The sequence below is a fragment of the Canis aureus genome, chromosome 2 (genome assembly GCF_053574225.1).
Source record: "Canis aureus isolate CA01 chromosome 2, VMU_Caureus_v.1.0, whole genome shotgun sequence".
NCBI classification, from domain to species: Eukaryota; Metazoa; Chordata; class Mammalia; order Carnivora; family Canidae; genus Canis; species Canis aureus.
This window is the reverse complement of record NC_135612.1, coordinates 20,221,686-20,243,874: the sequence shown is the minus strand read 5'-3', so window position 1 is coordinate 20,243,874 and position 22,189 is coordinate 20,221,686. Positions and strand designations below refer to the sequence as shown.

Sequence of the window (22,189 nt, the reverse complement as noted above, 5' to 3'; positions counted from 1 at the left end):
ACAGAACTTGGGCAAGCCCCTCTGACAGTTCTGCATATTTTTTAAAAATCAATTGTTTTGACTTAATAAAATCTAAGTTTTTATTTTTCTCTACCTTTTCCTTAGTTTTAAAATCTGCATAGTGAATCTTATCTCTAAAGAATTTCATAACCTCATTATTAAAGAAATAGTTACACATACATGTAACAATTTATAAAATGTGATATATATTTTTTAATATAATCACAAAATACGCTTAAGAGCTCAATGTTGGGGGGGGTGTGCACGCATGCGTGTGTGTGTGTGTGTGTGTGTGTGTGTGTGTGTGTGTGTGAAAGAGAAAAAAGTTAAAAATTTTGCCTAAATTTACACTTGCAGGAAGGAGAATCAGGAAAGAAAATAACATCTTTATCAGCATCTTGTGTCCAACATGTGGTAATGGATATATATGTACATGGTATAAATTAATCCATACAAAAAGACCAAAAGTGAGCTTTATTATCACTATTTTACTGCTTAGAAAGATGAGATTTGACAGAGGTTTAGAAATTTGCTCAAAAGCATGGAGTTTATGACAGCTCTAGAAACCAGGTTTGTCGGAGTCTAAAACTTATCTGTCCCTTTTCCTATATCACATTGTTTTATGATGAAAAGGCTGGGCTTTGAGATTATAAACCTGGAAATGTGACGGCAGAGTTTTTATTTGGAAGTATCGTATCCAGAATCCTGACCGTTTACATGGTCACTGAAAATGCATATACCTCATTAGGGACTTCTGAATTTAAAGATTTTGATTTCTTTTTCAATTTAATCTAGAGAAGATTATATAGTTTAAATATACCTCACGAGGTCTCCATAATTTGTTCCTTTTACATGCTATATATGATAAATAATCCTTAGCCAGAGAAGTGCATGTGCATATTATCAGTGCACTGAAATCGTATGCATATTTCAAAAACAATGTTTTATATTATGATTATAATTATATTATGATTATCTTAGATGTTTATAAAATGACGTAAATGGTTTAAAATATAGAAGTATAATGAAAGGCTTCAGGACTTTTAGCATTTACACATATATAGATGTTACTATAAAAATTAAAATAACTTGGCATTTCCACTTTTTATAACTAATTTGCTTCTATCTAGATATAGTCATATTTTCCAGTAGAATTTTCCTCAAGAATTGATTGTATTTATGCTATTCTATTGCTTGAGGACATCCAGTATCTTTCTCATACCTACTGTATTGCATCTAACTCCATATCAAACATTTAGAGCACCACATTTGCCTGTCCCCCTCTTCTCCATTTACCTTGCCATCTTTCTTATAGCTCCTTCTATATCTGAACAGTCTCTCTTCATATCAAGATACTCTTTTTCATGCCCTTGATCATTTCTTCTTGTAGATCTTTGCATAATTGGTCTATTGAAAGATTTGCCAACAACCTCTCCATCAATTTATATCCATCTTTCTGAACTTCGTTTGTGCCTAAAAATGTCTACTCATCATTCACCTTTCCCGACTTTTTAAAAAAGATTTTATTTGAGAGAGAGAGAGAGTGCACACACAAGTGAGTGGGGGAAGGAGCAGAGGGGGAGGGAATAAGAATCTGAAGCAGACTCTGTGCTGAGCAGATCAACAGGGGGCTTGATCCCACTACTGAAAGATCATGACCTGAGCTGAAAACCAAGAGTCGATGCTCAACCAGCTGAGCCACCATGGCGGTCCCTCTCCTGACTTTTTAAATTCTACTCCCTAGAAGTTATTACTTGATTTCAAGTATCAGGGTATTATTGTCATCTCATCATCATCACAGACATCACCAAGAACCTTACTAGGTGCCAGATCCTGTTCCAAGCATTTTATGCATGTTCAGTAATTTAATTCTCATAATAACTAGATACTAGGTGCTATTATTAACTCTCATTTACAAAAGACATAAGAAACAGCCCAAGTAAATTGTCTTTGGAACATACAACCAATAAGCAGGGGAGATAGAATAAAACCTCATGTGGTCTATTTCCAGGCTGATGGTCTCACTATGATATTCTGCTTCCCCCAGATCTCTTATGTTGTTCTGTCCACTTGATTGGCATGCATATTTTCTATCTTAGCTAGACGGTTAGGTTTTGTGATATTACTGACTGTATGTTCCAAACTTCTATCTCTTCTAACATCATTATGAAGTTTTGTACATCCCAGGAATCTAATAATTATTGCTAGAATAAAAATATCCACAGAAAAAAGTGGAAGTAAATTTCTAAAATATACGTATTGGAATGTCACTTTTAAATTTGAAGGTAAAAATGGAAATAAAATCTTGCAGGCTTTAATTAATAATTCACAAAATAAATCTAATGTCATTTGCTGTTGCTAATGAAATGGCCATATTAATTTCTTTTGTTACTGTATTTAATAGTTTTTAGCTATCATTATAAGCATTTGATGCATAAAATAAACAAAACTTCTCTTGTTTAAACCAATCTGCTTACATTTTGGCTTCTACTATAGATAAATAATACTGTAAACATTTCAAATCTCCAATGACTAGGAGGTAGTCAAATCAATAATGGCTACATAATACATAAAGGATGGATGCAAATTTTATAGCAAAGAAATTAATTATTAATTTATATCTGTTTACTGTAACAAAAATTCATTGTCAGCTTTTTCTGAAGTTTAACAATGCTTGAGCCAAAATCAATAAATTATATATGAAAATATCACCATTTAACATTAAAATGGTGCCAAAACATATTATTTAATGTTTATGAATGCTATATAATCTATTATGTGTACTGACCTATGCACTATTCTCTTTACATGAGTCTAGCATAATTGTTACATCTCATACTGCCTTATATCTAGCAATATTAAAATGATTTTTTAGCAATTAAAAATAGCAAATATTTTCCGGATTACAAAGGTTTTGCTGAAATATTAGAAATGAATGCATCAGAGGAAACTATTTCCCAAACTGAATTTATCCTGCATAGCACAAATGACTCAACAATGAAAATTTTGTTTAAAAAGTGTGCAAATAAAAGGCTTTGTCCCTGGAATGTAGCTCTAAGTGGTTCACTATCTAGGTTGCAAATGTCTATGCAGGGTTGTATGTCCTATTTTTCCATGCCTGCAGTAAAGATACAATATGGGAATTCAGCTTGGTAATTACTAATACACCACACAGACACAATTACACCCTGTATGCTGCATGAAGGAATCACTTGTGGTCTGCATCTATTACAAAGAGCAGTAGGGGGCCACCATGCAAGACGACAAAATGCTTTACAAGACGGAAGGAGACCAGAAGAGTCGATGTACACAGATACAAGGACCTTGATTCTTCTAGCAATGATTTAAGGCTCTTTCCATCAATTATCGTCCTTTGTCTCAAGAGTCTTATCACTAGCATCATTACAGGAACTGAACATAACAATGGTCAGACCCATATAACCCCATGAACTGTGCTGACATTTCCACACCCTGTTGCTATGTTTGACCTGATTATTCAGATTACTTAAGCAAAACAAAATGGAAAAAAAAAAAGGGTTACCATTGCAAAACTGGCCTGTGTATTTTTCTTACTTACTCAAAATCCCATTTCTCTAAATTCCAACATCCTACTCTTGAAATGTTATTTTTCAAGGTACTTCTACTTCAATTAAAAAAATCAAAAGAAAATCCGCCTGGGTGAAAATTGTTAATTGTAAGAAAAGGGACTAAATATTGGTATATCAAGAGGATATACACTTAAGAGACTTCTTCTATCTAAGGGAGTTAAACCAAGTCAGCTGTTCTCTAGCTACATGAGTCACAGGAATAACTTTCTGTGAAACTTTAAAGTTTTGAGTTTAATTGCAAGCAGTAAGCAGTTTTTATTGTAACAGTTTTCTCCTAATTATTACATGATGTACATTATTTTACAATACTTTCATTTAAGATGCTCTTTTAAAATATATCTTACAATTATGTATTTTTAAGACCTTAGGAAAGTTAGTTATGGCAGTTGGTCAGGTTCTGTGAAACAAAGCCTTGTCTTTCAGAAAATGTTTACAACCTATGAGAAAAAAAAATGTATCCTGGGGCTAAAATGTTTATTGGCACCTAGAAGTCTGAAGAGAGAGTCAGGCTTGTGGTTTTTTGAGGGCACTTTATCATCGCCCGCATTCTCAAAGGTTTCTCTGAATGAATAGAACTGGATTACTCAGCCTTCTATTCCACGCCTATTCCTCTCCATTTTCCTTGGCACGACTGAGAGCCAGGCTATTTTTAGTTAGGCAGTTTTCTATTTTTAGACAACTACCAGTTAGAAGACATTTGTTAGGAAAAAATTTAAAAACACACACACACACACACACATACACACACACACACACACACACACAAAGGGAGGAGGGAAAGAAGCTTCTCTTCACATATTGTAAAGCAGCCTTCAACCTGTAACTCCAGGCATTTCAGCTGCTTTCAATCTTGGAAAAATAAAGAAAAATTCAGAGTTCAGGGTTTTAAAAATAAACCTACCCTCTGGCAAACAGACCAAAATACAACAAGCTGTTACTATGTGAAACAGTGACTACAAAAACAAAGAACATTCTCCAATGATTAAATTGCGAGAAAAGTTGTAGAACGATTAGGTTATAAGAATGTTACACAGGCATATAACAATTTTCCAGCCTCTCAGCCAGATGTATCATGTTTTAGAATTCACAGAGCGGGGGGAAAACCTCATCTGTAAAGTTAAACCAAGGATGTGGGATGTAATCTTTAGGTTTCCATTCTTAGCACCAGAGAACCTTTTATCAAACTTAAAGGCAATTATATTCATTGCATTTTTCTAACATTTGTATTCTATAGATTTTCTCTAAAAATTATAACCACATGTTTACAGAGAAACCATATATTAAAAAATCCAATGCCAACCAGAAACCAAAATAAAGGCTGCTACACACACAATTGTGTGTGTGTGTGTATACATATATATTTATGTGTGTGTAGTATATACATGCATTTATATGTCTACACACTATTACCTTTGTTAGTCTTGCTTTTATTTTATTTTATTTTTCTTGCTTTTATTTTAATTGGGAATAAATGACTTGCAGATTGGTTAGTCTATCAACTTATCTACATATCATTCAAAGTCAGAGTTTCATCTATAACCACTATGAGATGTTTTCAGGTGCTCACAGTTGCAATTACTTTCTTTTGCCTCAGATATCACACCACATTCTATGTCTTTTGGTTCAGATCGTTGGGTAGGATTGTCATAGATACATCACCAATAACTTGCACAGCATTTGGCTGACATGGCTTTCATGTTCATCAATATCTGCTGAATGAAAGAACAATTCCTGTGTATGTTTTGTCCTCACTAGTACTATTGGCCCTGGAGGGTACTGGACACATCATCATTGTCGTATTTTCTACTCACCTTGCACACATAAAGAATATTTCACAAATGCGTGAGGAAAAGAAAATTAATTGGCCTTTGTTATATAAACTTACATAAAATATTTGATATATATATCTATATAATACTACCACTATTTATATAAGAATGGTATACATATAGACTTATTAATATAAAATGTTATAGATTTATTCCCAAATTAAGAACTTGCTTCTTCTCTCTCCTTTAGTTAGACAACTTTTATTACCTAAACCTTCCCCTTGATGTTGAAAATAAAAACACTTTATATAACTCGACAGTTTACAATGGACTGTGACATCTTTTATAGCCTGTAATCATCACAACAGCCTATGAGGAAGTCTGGGTCGGGGTTGACAATACTGATTCAGTATTGACCTCAGGGATCTGAAGTCAAGATGGTTAAATAACTTGCCCCAGGTTAGAGAATTAGTATGTGATGTTGCTATAACTAGAACTTAATTTCTTTCCAAATCTGTGGGGTTTTTGAAGTTCTATTTCCTAAATGTAAAATTTAAAAGATGAACTTTCATGGTAATGCTTCAACAATATTCTTTAGGAAAATCACTCTGCTGCATTCTTTTTCCTCCCATGGTATTCATTCAGAACCACCACATTTTAAGGAGACCCCAGTCATGAAGCCTGGATGAAGATAAAATTCTTACATTTCTAATGAAGAAAAATTAGAAGAAACCCTGTGCATGCATGACCCTTTCCTTCTTTGTGGGAAAATCCAGAATTGACGTAGCTTGTTTTTCTTTCCCTACGACTCTTCTCTCCTATCCCTTCCTCCATTTTCTCTTATTCTTCAGGGCAATTCTAGTCTTGGTGTTCCTCTCACCTCACTTCACAAAATCATGTTTATTTTAACAAATGTTCTACTCCCGGGAATAAACACTGACTGGGTGTTTTAGCTTTCCTGATTGGGTTTCTAGGTCCTGACCCAGACCCTGACACACAATAGGCATAGAGTAAAGCATCTGCTTAGGAACAAACGATGAAATGGCTGCAACACTTCCTCTCCAGTTGACAGGCCCTTTATTAGGTATATCCATCAACATCATGCAAGTACATCATGAACAAAAGCACTGTATTCACCAGTTTCACACCTTTCACCAGTGCTGCCCAACAGAAAGTTTCTAGGGTAATGAATATTTCTATACTTGTCCTGACCGATATGGGCTCCACCAATCATATGTGGCAGGCAAGTACTTGAAATGTGGCTAGTGAGACTAGGAGCTGAACTTTTGTTTATTTTTTTAAAGATTTAATTTATTTATTTTAGAGAGTGAAAGAGAGAGAGCTCATAACATACTAGTCAGCGGAAGAAGCTGAGGGGGAGGGAGAGGGAAAGAATCACAAGCAGACACTGTGCTGAGCTTAGAGCACAACGTGGGGCTCAATCTCACCACCCTGAGATCATGACCTGAGCAGAAACCAAGAGTCAGACAAGACACTTAACCGACTGGGCCACCCAGAGGAATCTAGGAGCTGAACTTTTAAAATTTTACTTCATTTCAATTGACTTAAATTTCAATAGCCACATGTAGCTAATAACTACCTTACTGATTAATGTAGATCTATACCATTTCATTCTGAAATCTGGTTATACTACCCAAAGAGAATTCACATGATAGAAATGATTTGGTTTGTAATTGTCAGACCATCAGCACTAAATATATCACTTATTTACAAAAGTGTATAGTAACTCTGAAAGGAGTTTGGTTTCTAGAACCACAGAGATAGAGTTGTTTTTTTACTAGTAGCTCATTCTCAGGGTAACTTTGACCTTACTTTTTCCTCTCTAAAATGGTTTTCTTGAGGTCACACTTGATGGCATTTGTTTATGACTAAGGAGTCATTTGGATGCAATTTTGAAAAATAAATTATCTAATTCAGAAATTCTAGAATAAAAGATACTATCATTAATTCATGTATCAGTTTATTTTGTAATCATGCTTTCTCAGATGTGAGAAAAAACCCCAAATAGCTATTGTACAGTTTACTGTTTACAGTGTTTCTTATCCTAAAACAGTAGCTCTAAATAGTTACTGAGTTTATTTACTAAAACATAAAGATAAGAGATTTAATTGATATGAAGAGGCTTTCAGAATCTAATTAACCTCCCAGCTAGTCATTAACTCTATGACCTTTAGAAATAATTGACAGGAAAATTTTTTTTCTTTATTCAGAAACTTCCATTGGGTGGCTAAATTTCAGGGTAATAGAGACTAAATGCCATTGAGACGTGACGGGATAAAATGCAAAACAGCTATTAGTAAAATGAGATATATTTCCAATAATATAATCTATCCATCCAATCTGTTGGACACACTTGCAGCACTTCCCTAATTACAGTCCTTTTAGTGATCAAGTCTGAAGTCTCTTTCCCAGAATGTCCTATGAATTCCTTGACTGTGAGGATAAGGAGGAAAGCACAGCCACTATTCTCTGCACCCATAGCACACACGTAAACCAATCACATCACATGTGCATGCCGTCTGCTTTCAGACTCAGAATCTGCCTCAACATGTGATCCAGGCAGCCACTACCAACTCACAGGCACTCTCAAGGACAGGGACCAGGCCAGGAATGCAATGCTCATGACACACAGAGTGACTCACCTGAGTCATGACAGGCCTTTTACATCATATTTCTGAACACCTAATACATCTGCTTTTAAAAATTAGTTTCACCAAGTATCACTTAAAAAAATTCATTTTATGGTATGATTCTAGACCACAGTAAGGCTGCAAAGAACTGTTTAAAAATGCACTTTCAAAACATGTTTGGAAAGGAAGTCTACATCTTTGCTGCTCAAAGTTTAGTCCACTGACTAGTAGCATCAGCATCAGAAACACAGACCTGTGGCCCTGCCCCATACCAGGGAGTCCAAATCAGCCTTTTAGAAGAGCCCCAGTGACTCAGACTGGATTAGAGTCATTTCATTTGAGACCCATTGACTCCTCTTGTCAGATCCTGGCCAAAGTACCAACAGGGCACTTCCCCCTTCTCCAGGAATCAACATATGTCGGTCTTTTAGTTTCCACCATTACTATAGGTAGTATTTCTACGTGGTCTGTTGTGCCTATTTTTTTTACACAGCAACAACTTTATTCATCTCAGGTTCACTTGAGAGGTTCTTACCTTTACTATTATTAGAACATATCTGACTTCAGTAAAGAAAACTTGGTAAAGTTTAATTTTATTTACACCCTAATGATCATCAGTAAGTTCTTTTATATATATGTATGTATGTACACATATGTGTATATATATACAAATATATATGTGTGTGCATGTGTGTGTGTGTGTGTGTGTATAAAAAATATTTACTGAATGTCTACAATGTTCCATTCACTGAGATGGCTGTTGGAGTTATAGCGATAAATAAAACATCATTATGTCTTTCAGGGAGGGGAAACAGACTTACAATAATAACTTTTAAAAAATTCAGTGAGGTAATTGAAATAATAAATATCATTCAATTAAAAGACTTATCATCTTTTATTCCAACTCTAAGCAAGACTTTGGAATTTTTCCTAAAACATCACTTTTGAATATTTCACAGTGATAGATTCAGTAACCATTCCTGAGGAAATAAGGATATTCTAACTCTTTGATATCTCATTGATACTTTTAAAGCCAAACAATGCTACATTTACTGAGGTGCTATCAATCCCTAGAATGGTTCAAATATGTTGTCCAACACCGAATTCCATATACCATGAAATCTGTAAATATCATTAAAAGTGACAATTATGATCCAGGATAAATATTTTTCTCTTTTCACTTTCAGATACTGGAAAAAACAAACAAACAAACAAACAAACAAAAACAAAACACAACCCAAAACATGAGGACTTTGGTTTGTTCCAGTTCAAGAATGATCATATAAAATAATGATGATGATAAAGAGGTGGTGATTAGTAATGACAACGAGGTTACATTAGTGAGGAAAAGGCTGTATTTTGAAACCTATTGTCTTTTCTACTATTAAATAATTTTCTGCCAACTCTGTGCCAGTACTAATGCCTCGAAGCCATTATAATTGTGTAGTAACAGACACAAGAAAACTCAGTTTTAGTGCCTCGTGCATATAACTTAAGTAATCTAACGTGCACTTTATGATTTTCTTAATAAATAAGATGTGAAGCAGCTTTTCATGTTTATCAAATGCATGTAAATTAAGCAAAAACCTTATTTTTAAAAAGAAATGAATCTTCAAGTTTGATATATAAAAATCTACTTGGTAGTTATGACAAATATGAATTCATTCTTAGGCCCATGTCTTCTTTTTAGACTTTGAGAAATAAATATAAATGTGATTCATAGGGACTAGTAAAAGTTTTTTAAAGACATATAAGCAAAAATGAACATTACGATTCAGTAGAAATTTGCAAAATCTTTTTTTTTTTTTTTTTTTTACAAAATCATGTTTTTCCCTTTTCCTTGGAAGCCTTGACACTGAAGGTTTAAATCTTTATGGAATATACTAATCCTTTCTTCATTTTTCACTACTATCTACTGAAAAGCAATTATATACTTGGTTTAACAGAGGACAAGAGAGCTACTGAGCTACTCGCAATAAGAACTATTTTAATTATATTTTATAGTCACCTAAGAATTTTTAATGTACTTCAAGAATATTATTTCTCTAAGTTCCTTCAGAAAGAAAAAAACCTGCTTTTCTGAAGAAATGAAATTACTAACAATAAAGTTAAATACTGGTTCATGTCGCTTCAAGTAAATTTAAAATAGTAACAAGAAAGGTCTACCCCTTTTCCGTTCACAAGCTTCACATCTAAAAAACAGCACACGCTGCTTAGCTCCTTGTCAGTCTGGACAACTTGCAAGTGCTTTCTCACCAGGTAGTAAGTTTACCGATTGACTCTGTGGTTATTGGTTTAGGGGTAAAATATGTTTTTAGTTTGACACTGAGTGTTTGGTTCCAAATTGGTGTCTCTCATAGCAAACATTTATGTTCTGGATTCTAAAATCTCACGGTTACGTGGTTCTTTACTTCTGAAATGCACTCCTCAAATTCTATATTGAAGAGAACTAATCTTGGTGTTAATCCGGGAAAACAATTAGTTTAAATGCCTCTCTTTTCACATTTCAATCTAGACCAGTGCTGTTGCATGGAACTTTCTATGATAATCAATACATTTTGTATCCTGTCCCACTTGGCAGTCATTAGCTGCGTGTGGCTACTGAGCCCTTGAAATGTGGCTATTGCAAGTGGGGAACTAAACTGGATATCTTATTGCCCAGTTTTAATTTTAATTTTAATTCATAAATGTGAGTAGTCATATATGGCTAGTGGTTACTGTGTTAGCAAGATCTAGATTTATAATTTCTTGATTGTGTTTTGATAAAAGTTGCCAAATTTTAATCAAGTTTCGTTGGAGCTAGAAAATTATTTTTCATACTTGAAGTGAGTAACATTATGCTATATGATAAGTACTTGGACATATTCTGTTATAATTGTCTCCCCCTATTTATTCTACAAATATATTCTGAGGGTCTAGTATTCTCTAGGCCTCACATGAAGTTCTGGAGATATGATGGTAAACAATATATGCTCAGTCCTTTCCTTCCAAGAGTTTAAAATCTACTGTGGGACAGGCAACTGGATAACATGGTGCTTTCATGGATGAAATACAATTCTAACTCTAATACAGAAAAAACACTACCACGAGGTAAACAGGACAGTTCAAGGATGGCTTTCCAGAAGTATAAATTGGAACCTGCCTTGAATGAAGGATAAATGAAAGCTAAGCAAAGGCCTAGTAAGGAGTGTTAAAGACAAAACAAGTTTGGAGAAGCTGAAGAATATAAACATGTTTTGGTGGCTCAAATATAGGATGGCAGTGGTGGGGGAGGGAAATAGCAAAGGGGGAGGCTGTAGAGGAAGATAAAAACAGGCCAGATCATGCATGGCCTTGAGAGCAATCTTAAGGACCAAGAGTCCTTGAGGGGCCTTGTTTATGTTTATATCTCTAGGAATTCCAAGGCACATATCACATGGTAGGAATTCAACCAATCTTTGTTCAGTGAATGCATAAAGAAATAAAAATACAACAAGTAACCAAACAAATGAGTGAATGTGCATGATAGATATTAAGGGGGAGGCACTGTTATGGTGAATACCAGATGCTGTATGTAAGTGAAGAGTCATTAAATTCTACTCCTGAAACTAATATTACACTATATGCTAACAAACTGTAATTTAAATAAAAACCTGAAATGGAAAAAAAAAAGAAGCCTATGGAAAGAGCCACATGCTACTTCATTGCACAAAATAAAAGTACCCACATGTAATATAAATCTATATATCTACAGTATTCTGTAAGTATAGATATACTATAGATATATATTTTTAAGTAGGCTCCATGCCCAGCACAGAGCCCAAGGTGAGGCCCCAACTCACAACTCTGAGATCAAGCCTGGAACTGAGATCAAGAGTCAGATCTCAACTGACTGAGCCACTCAGGTGCCCCTTATATATCTAATATTTTATAAGTATAAAATTGGTACCTATTTAATTAGTTCAGATATAATGAAAGCTCAAGTAAAATAAACATATTTTCATATTTTACAACTATTCCCACATTTGATAATACAGAATTTGTAACAAAGTTCATTTCCACTATTTGCTGCATTTAGTTTTCTTTTTTTTTTTTTAAGATTTTATTTATTTATTCAAGAGAGACACAGAGAGGTAGAGACAGAGCAGAGGGAGAAGCAAGATTCAGATGAAAGAAAATAAAATTTCATGTAAATATTATCTTATTCTCCTCTCTCCTTTTCTCCCTTTATCTCTCTCTCTCTCTCATGAATCTTCTTGCCCATTTGTGCATCTAAAAAAAAAGTAATCCTTCGCTGGGGTAGTTGTAAATCAAAGATTTCTTCTGGACAGAAGAAGTTATGTCCATCTTTTTGATTTCCTAGGGAGCAGCAGAGGGCCCCATGTTCTATTTCTCTTCCACACTAAAGTCACTTGACTCTTGGCCCAGACGGGATGAGCAGCTCAGCATAATCACTGAATCACTGAGGGGTGACAGCTTCCCTCCTGGCCAGGTGCTAAGTAACACTCTCAGATAGGTTTTGTGGTTAGAAAACATGTGCTGGATAGAGAGGTAACCTGTCTGGGACTTCTGTCACTCCAAGGACCACCTACAGTGATCTGGTGATCAATGACTTGTTTGAATAACGTTTGTTAAATTGTTTAGCATATGTCTTCCTTTCAGTAGCTTCTATTACATTCATGAGGTTATTGCTCCTTTGCCCTCCAATTGTTCCCAAGCTGATTTTCATGTATGTTCTACATCCTTAATAAGAATGCCTGTTTTCTGCTGTTTCAGAATCAGCACGTTGTACAGCGCTGACTGTAAGCTGACACTTGCTAAATCATTGTTAAGAGAAGGATGGCCCACAAGCATGCACTGTGGGCCTTGCACTCTTCAGGTCATCCTTAAGTGCTCAACACCACATTTTCCTCTACAAATAGAGCCCGACATGAACTGTGAGGATAGGAAGGCAGGTAAGGGAACCAGGAGTGGAGTGGAGCTGCCGTGGAGCTCAAACAGTTGGAGGAGATAAAGGGGGCAGTTCCCTTAATAGCATCAGAATCCCTACTGAATTTTCAAAGCCTTGTAAGCCAGCATTTTGGGTAAATATCCAATATACTTGTCACACAGTTATATAAAACAGACTTTCTTTAAAGGAAGCGCTTTTAATACAGTAACTGTTTTTGTTTTTTTAAACCAATGGATTAAAAACTTAACACATTTACCAAATCTGGCATATTTATATATTGTATCTAAACAGATATTCAAGCTGCATTATAATATAATAATAAAAAAACCTATCTCAGTCTGTCTATTAAGTCTTTGTCTTTGTGCCATTGTAACAGTAGTGCTAATTATCAAGCAAAGACATGATAATTACGCAGAGCTTTTTTACTAAAAGAAGGAATCTTTTTCAACACCCACAAGCTGCACAATTTCCTATGACCCTGTAACACTACTCTGGTATGGCCCAGAAATTTGTATTTTGGTCTGAATGCTAGGAATCATATTATTTCCCTTTCTTTGCCAATCTTTTTTTCTTGTGAGTAAACTGTTTTTGGAGGGTTAAGGGAGAGGGGTAATGGTCCAAACGGGAAATATAAAACTAATGACCCTTCATGAAACATATTATGCTCCTCATTAAACCTACTCAGTTAAACGTATTCCATTAAATTAAAATAAATAGGATTTAAAATTTTACCCAGGAGTAGTAAACTACCTTAACTCTCAACTTTGTGTTAGATTCATTCTAAGGATGGATTCCTCAAATCCCTGATGTATCCGAGGTTCTCAGCCTCCAACACAATTTATGTCTTTCTTTTTAGAAGGGGCAAGGGGCAGAGGGAGGGAGAGAGAGAATCTTAAGCTGGCTACACACCCAGCACAGGGCCTGATGTGGGCCTCAATCTTACAACCCTGAAATTACACCCTGAGCCGGGATCAAGAGTCAGAACAGCTGAGCCACCCAGGTGCCCCCAACACAATTTAGGTCTCAGTGCTGCAGAGGTTTTCAAACTTAGTGTATGTAAGAATTACTTGGGGGAATTTGTTATAAATGCAGCTTTCCAACCAGATTCCCTCTTTTCCACCAAATATTTCAAGCATAGTGATTTCAGTGAGCTGCACTTTGAAAAATACTCTATGTGGGGGTGATGTAAATTTTATCAAGCTTACGGATCCCCCTTTACTTCTTCCTCATTTATGTTAGTGCTAAAGTGGAAAAGCGAAATAGGTGAAGAATGTGTGATTCAGGTAGTTGAGTAGGACCAATTTATAACATATTCTGTTTATCCAAAGAATCAAGCCATCCCTAGGTTTGGTCTAGAAGCCCCAGACTGTCTTTTTTTGAGAGGTTCAGAGCTTTAATTCATTGATATAAAATACAAGATAATGGACCTACTATTTTACTCTCTTTTAAAACTACTGATTTTTAAATAATTGTGTTCCAAAGGACTTTCAAATTCAGTGCCTTCATTTCTAAGATGGGAACGCTTCAGCCCAGAGAAGTAGCTAACTTGTCACACAGTAAGAATGTCCAAGACAAGGTCTCAAATACAAGTCCTCTGACCTGCAACCCAGTGTTCTCATGGCTCAGATACCCATCTGTCCAAGAATATGAAAATCTTTGGGCGCCTGGGTGGCTCAGCGGTTTAGCGCCTGCCTTCAGCCCAAGGTGTGACCCTGGAGACCTGGGATTGAGTCCCGTGTTGGGCTTCTTGTGGGGAGCCTGCTTCTCCCTCTGCCTATGTCTCTGCCTCTTTCTTTCTGTGTCTCTCATGAATAGATAAATAAAATCTTAAAAAAAATATGAAAGTCTTGAGATTGTGAAGTTCTCTGTCATCTTTATTTTAATTTTTTAAAGATTTTTAAAAAATTTATTCATTCACGAGAGACAGAGAGAGAGGCAGAGACATAGGCAGAGGGAGAAGCAGGCTCCCCACAAGGAGCCCAATGCGGGACTTGATCTCAGACTACGGGATCACGCCCTGGGCCGCAGGCAGATGTTCAACCGCTGAGCCACCCAGGTGTCCCTCTCTGTCATCTTTAAATCACACATTATATTCCTGACTAAAGCTCTCAGAAAATGAGTTTTCTAGATTCTTAAGCTCCTTTAAGAAAGTGAATTTGAAAAATCAACATATTTTTCACCTACTTTACTACGGTTCTACTGCATTTCACATCATGTTAAGAACTGGGCAGTTTAGGTGTAATGACAAATTCCAGCTCAACTCTGTAACCCTGAAATATCTGCTGTAATGGTTTTGGTAATGAGATGAAGTCTTGAGTATAGAGTTGTTTTGTGTTTGCGACTTATGTTAAATGTGTGTAAGTGCACATGGACACAAACTCACATACACAAACACACACACAAAAACACCTATGAGATTTGACAATCAATTCTGTTCATATTCATGTTTGTCTACGTACTTTCACAGATATATGTGTACATGAAATACATAGAAGGTAAGTATTATAAATGACCTTAAATTTCAAAATCAAGGCACACAAAGTTATGTCAATGAAAAACTAAAGTGATGTTCAGTAAATGCAAATCTTCAAGTGTTCTAAACATATACCACATTAAGTCTACTTACTCACTTTTATTTCTCTGAAATTATTTGTGTGGCCTTATTAGGCCAAAAAAGGTGATTAGCACAATTTATTTATTTTTTGTTTATTTATTTTTTAAGTAGGCTCCACACTCAGTGGGGAGAGCAAAGTGGGGCTTGGGCTCAACAACCCTGAGATCAAAGCTTGAGTTGAGATCCAGAGTTGAATGCTTAACTGACTGAGCTACCCAGGCACCCCAGCTCAGTACTTTTAAAAAACTTTCAAATAAAGGCAAAGAAATGAAAATTAGTCTTAGGCAACTATAATAGGTAAAAAGAAGATGAAAGTGAGAGACTGATTAATTTGGTCATGATTAGCGCTAAATTCTTTCATAATATGGAAGAATCTAAAGTAATGGCAGGAATAACTTGTACTCTGGCATATTGATGCTGAATACATACTTCTGAAACATTTATTAATTTTACTTTAATTCTAGGAAAACAATCATAATCACAACCTATGTAACCTTGAGGAGATAGACAGGTGAGGGAAACAGACAGATGGGGATAGTCCTCAATGCACGTCTTTTTGGGTTTAGTATTCACTGTTTATGAAGGGTACTATAAGGCAGTAACATTTAAACAGGATACGAGCAGGAAGTGTTTAACTGTATGGCAATGCTACTTATGCTAATGAATCAAAAACATTTTTGAGTTTTAATGTGACGCTTATTTATTTCTGGCACAATAAAACATTTCAAATCTAACTTTGATAAAAACACCCAGCTAACATTTAGAAATTCCTTCTCATCATATTTCTGATTCCATGTATATTAACAATGCTACACTAAATGATATAATTGGGGGAAAAAACATTTCCAGCAGAATAATTGTCTTTACCCTTTCAGTAAGAATGCATTAGGAAGAATGAATTAGAAGAGACAAAGTGAAAAACTGAAGTAGAAGGCTGGGGTGAGTTCATTTTTAAATACATTTTTTTCTTTGACAATGCTGCGACACTAGTCTATGCCTAAAAATAACTCATCCAAAGTAATTGAAAGCCCTCTTTTGGCCACAATTCCTTAGTCTGGATCCTGATACGGTCGGGGGCAACAAAGATTCAAGGAGGATGAGGGCAATATGTTGACACTGGTGCCTGATTTCTAGCAAGGCCCAGATATACGTTGTCCCTATCACCGTATTACTCTAACTCGCTTTTGGCAGGAATAGAAAGGGTGGAGCGCTGTTGGGGTGATGACCAGGGGAACATCTGAGGGGATACTTGGGAAAAGGAAGCGGTGTGTGCGTGTGTGGAAGGGGGGGTGTCCAACCACCATGCGGCCCTGCCACTGGTGGGGAGGGTGCGCCAACCACACATGTGCTCTCACCTCCACGATGTCTGAGTTTGTCCGGCTCTCATGCGGCTCGTTGTACTCCGTGTACTTGAGCAGCACCTTGTCCATGTCGGTGCTCGCATACTGGAACAGCTTGTTGGTGCTGTTGAAGATGATCAGCGCGATCTCACAGTCACAGAGCACGCTCAGCTCGTACGCCTTCTTCATCAACCCAAATTTCCTCTTTGTAAATGTCACCTGGAAAAAAAAAAACAGGCAGGTTTTGTTTTTTTTTAAAGGAAAAGAAATCGCTTTTTTTTTTTTTTCAACAGTAGTTCTTTTCCTTTGTGAAACAAAGTGTGTCGTTGTCAGAGCCCTTGGGCACTAGCACATTTGGAAAGAAAGCAAATAAATCTAAAACTAATTTCTGCTTAGAATTTGAAAAGTGTGATTTCTAGCTTGTTGCTGAATGTGAAACTGTAAATGCCAGATTTAATGTAGGGCATTTTAATGAAGGTGACCAGAGAACTATTCATGTTTTTTGGAGCAATTTAAGATTTGAGAAAATTAATTTCAGCATGGTTAACATCTTTCCCAATTATAAGTTTGGAGCTCATTTTTTGACCATGTGAAGACTGGATGTGACATTATGAACGCAGCATTTTAGATGTGTGTTCAGAAATTCTTTGTGTGTTCAAAACTTTTAAAAAATTGTTTAGTTTAATTGAAAACACTCGAAGGGATTAGACTGCTTTCAGACAGTGCTGTATTCTGTTTTCCAGAAATAAGCAGAAAGTTGGGAAGTACTTTAGTCATAATACTGTTAGGGTTCTGTTTTCAATCTTTTGTGTATCTTTCTTCCTCTCTCAGGCCAGAAACTGTATTGTTATCTTTGCCTTTTTCTTCTTTTAATCTAATCTATTACCAAGTCCCATAATTCCTTCCCCTGAAATGTTTCTCAGGTTCACACTTTCTTGTCTATTTCCCAGGCGGCTCTATCATTACCATCCTTATCAGTTTCCTGTCCTAGATGATCTCCCTGTCTGAAATCATTCCCTCCTCAATTCATCCCCAATCTTCAAACTCACTCTTCCCACTGCCTTTTTCCTGATGAGCTGTCTGCAACAGCTCTGACTTTGAATACTTCCTACCTGGCAAGGCTACCAAATGCAAATAAAAATTTCACTATTCCCAATTTCATTCCTCTCTTGATTACACTCCAGTCTGCCCACCAAAACCCGTGGACATTGTTAACTGTAAGCCTGTATATGGTCCAGCATTTCCCAGCAGGTGTTCCGTGGAATATCATTTCCATAAAATACTCATGTCCCAAATGTATTGGGCCATTGAACTTTTTGTCCTGAGGCACGCTGATATATTAAAGGCTGGAAAATCTTTTAAATTTTGTTTAACCTGCCACCCAAACCTATTGCTGATAGAATGTTTGTTTCCTTGTTTACTTATTTACTTAGAGGACCGACTACTATCATTTTCCAAAGCTAGATTTTTTGAGGCATATACTCTGGGAAATACTGATGAACTTAATTTAGGTGAAAACTTAAAATTTTTCTCACCCTCAAGACTAACCCATTTTGCAGAGGCCAGCCTAGTTTTATCTAATACCTATTTGTGTGTAATTTCCAAATCTAGATTCCCACTCCTCTTTTTTTTTCGTCTCCAGACACCCAAAGGATGTCTTCCAATCTTATGTCTATATGAACGTCCTAGGAGTTGCTTAAACCTCCAATGCTTAAGCTCATTATCTTCATCCTCAAATCTGCTCCCTCTTCTAGCTTGTCCATCTCACAGTAAACTCAGTCACCCAAACTAGAGACCTCAGAGTGAACTTTGAATCTTACCCTGTCCCACACACCTAAATAAAAGTGTTGACAGGAGCTGTGGGTGAGCAGACAAAAAATGTGACCTCCTGGTCAACTCAATCCTCCACACTTTGTTAATACTGTTTTACCTATCACCCTTTATTTTTCTTGACTAGCACTTATCACATTTCATAATTTGTATATTTTTGTGTGTGATCATTTGTTTAATGTCTGTCTCATCTACAGTGCATGTTTCAGAAGGCCATATGCCATTTTTATTTTGCTCGCTGTTGTATGCCCAGTTCTTGGAACAGCAGACACGTATGGGCACACGGTAAAGATCTGCAGTATAAAAATGAAATAGGGAAAACTATTATGTGAGTTTTTAGAAATATCAAATTGATGTATGTCACCTAAAATTATGTGATTTTCACATAAAATGATTTTCACGTGAAATTTTTTTAGCAATTCCTAAGTAGAATTTTAAAAAGATAAATCTATACTTAACAATGATTATATTGTTTTACTACATTTGCATTAAAGGCAGCATGGTAGAAAGGGAACAACACGGGGCTTGGATTCAGAAGACCCCAGATTTGAATGCTAACCCTGTTATGTGCTAGTCATGAGAAATTCACTTAACTTCTTTGAGTTGGATTTTTCATCTGTAAAACAGAGAAAACATCTACTCTTAGAGTTGCTGTGAGGACTGCATAAAATAAACAAATGTACAATATTAAGCACAGCGCTTAACACTGAAGCTCAATAAACCCAGTCCCATCACTTCATTGATTTATGGAAAAGGAAGAAATTACAAAATATGTTTATGTTGCTGGCTTTGAAAAGGCTACTGATTAAGGCTATTTGAGGATCTCATTATTCCTAATACAAAGATAAAGCTGAAATATGGAACCCCCTCTGATCATTCTTTGGAAAATATGGTATTTATCAGCCCACATCAGCTATCAAGATCTACTCAGATATGGTATTTTACATTTCAACTTGGGACAATTTTTCTAAATAATTGCCAAGGTCTCACGTTTTGTTTTATGTTTATTGATTGTCTTTCTATGGTGTTTCTAATAAAATATGCCCAGTGTTTTATTTTCATATCTTATTGTCACACTACTTAAGAAACTTTTTTATTCTAGTTTATTCAGATGAGTTATGATTAGTATTAATAATGAGTTAAATAAAGGCTATCTCCCTGGAATTGATAAAGAATCATAATAATTACATAGATTTACACAAAATGTCATTTAATATTTATTTTATAGGCAATTTAGTTACCCGGATGTACTTGCACATTGGTATTTTATTTAGTGAAACAGTGTACAGAGTAGGTTCAATTAGAAGGCACTGGCCCAAAATACTTTCATATATCTAAAACCACTTTTAATCAGACTTTCATAACCACAAACTGTAGGTGGAATGTCTCAATACAGTATGGTTTCTGTTGTACTCAACCTCAGAATTTAGCACGTTACAACACTCACCATCAAAGTAAATTTCAGCACAGAAATATCATTAAAGCTACTATTTGTGTTTACTTTTAGGTACTCCTCAACTTTTGTGTAACCAAATAGGCTTCTGGATAATGCATACTTATTTAATAATACCTGTCAAAAAAGTCAGCGCATATAGCTTCTTTTCATTAAAAACTGCAAACTGAAATGGTGCTGACTGTATTAAAGCATTTAAGAAAATATCTTCAAAATCTACTCTTAATTGCTCTAAATTTAATTCTGTATTATGTTCATACTCTTCACAGCATACTCAAAATGTATTTTATAATGCTTTTTCTCATTGTGCAGGGTTAGATAAAACTGTTTTTAAGCATTAAGCTTTCTAAAGAGACCTGGGATATTACTCTTCTTTAAAATATGCCACTCAATGACAAAGATTGCAATTCAGAGCTTTTATACTTAAATATAATAATGTATTGTAATGATTACATTTTTCATAACTTGACAATAATTTGTAATGGGGACAAGTCCATTTCTATTTAAATAACTTATTTTTAACCTTAGGTGAGATAGAAAACTGTTTTTATAGTAGTTAGCAAGGAGATGATGCTCTTTTCTACTGTTTACATCAATCAAGGTGCACTGACAAGAGAATAAAGCTAGTATTGTTTAGTGGACATTATAACTCGACATTTTATTTCCTGAATTAGAGACTTAATATGTAATATATGCGTGGAAAGCAAAACTATTCTATAAACACTGACCATTTTATTTTTTTCCCTTTACTTCTTGAAACAGTCCCAAATATAATGACGATGTTGCAGTAAGAGATTTTAATATTAAGTTTTATAGTGACTTTGAGTTTTAAATCCTAGCATAAAGGGCAGGCATCACACATCCTATATTTATAATTACTCTAGAACATATTAGGTATAATCAGGAATTGAAATTAGAGTTTGAAATTGAGAAAAGACACATTCATTATATACAGCTCCATACAACTTAGTTATAAAGAAAACTGGTAAACCTATTTACAGAAACAAAAATAATTCAAGGAATTTTTATTGAGCATTTTCTTTTTTTAAAGGTCCTATTTATTTAAGAGAGAGAGAAGGAGAGAGAGAGAGAGAGAGAGAGAGAGCAAAGCAGGGGGAGGGGCAGAGAGGGAGGGAGGAGCAGATTTCCTGCTGAGCAGGGAGCCAGACATGGGGCTTGATCCCAGGACCCTGGGATCATGACCTGAGCCAAAGACAGCTGCTTAACTGACTGAGCCACCCAGGCACCCTTTATTAAGCATTTCCTATACAAATGCTAAGCAATATTTATTCACCATTCTCCATTTCAGACATTTGTGCTAGATGCTGGGGTTTCTATTACATATATATCGCCCTTGTTCATGTCTCTTCCTCAGGGCTGGGGAAAAAAAATAGTCATTAAAGCTTAAAAGCAATTTTCTTTATTTGAAGCAAAATGCATAGTGTTATACTTTCAGTCATGTGCAATGATCGGAAATTGTATTTTTATCTAGTTAGGTGAATTGTTTTTGTTTTCTGACCAACTTTTTCCCTAGACTGAACAAGAAAAATAACAGTAGATGTTAACCCAATCAAGATGAATATGAAATGAAACCTACCATATTGGTTATTTCTTGTCTTGTACTCAGTGAAAGCTGATTGTGATATTATGTCCCTCCCCCTTTCCATCTGGTTGCTGGCAGGCTCCCAATCAAGCTGAAAGGCTTAAATTAGCTTAAATGCCAATTTCTTCTATGAAGCTTTCATTGTTAAATTCAGATAAAACTCATTCCTCCATCATTGTCGTCCTCTAAAACTTTTTACAAACCTTTACTATGAAACTTACTCTAATATTATAGAGTTGGTTGTTTATGAGTCTGCCTCTCCTATTGGCTTTTGAGTTCCCCCAAAGACCCCATCTGTGGCTTTATACAGACTGACCAGTGTACACTCAATCAACATTTGTGGAACCAGTGGATTATGGAATGGAAATAGTCTATTTTAAAGTCTGAATAT

At 35.5% G+C, this 22,189-nt stretch overlaps 1 protein-coding gene across 16 annotated transcripts in view; it reads right to left on the bottom strand.

The window, feature by feature from the left end:
• Nucleotides 1-22,189, bottom strand: part of MEF2C (myocyte enhancer factor 2C) — a 169,149-nt gene that overhangs the window by 60,825 nt on the left and 86,135 nt on the right. For all 16 annotated transcript variants that reach the window (XM_077865157.1, XM_077865150.1, XM_077865175.1 and 13 more), the window contains one exon: nt 16,928-17,131. In XM_077865157.1, coding sequence (XP_077721283.1) covers nt 16,928-17,131 — 204 coding nt within the window. The remainder of the gene's footprint in view (nt 1-16,927; nt 17,132-22,189) is intronic.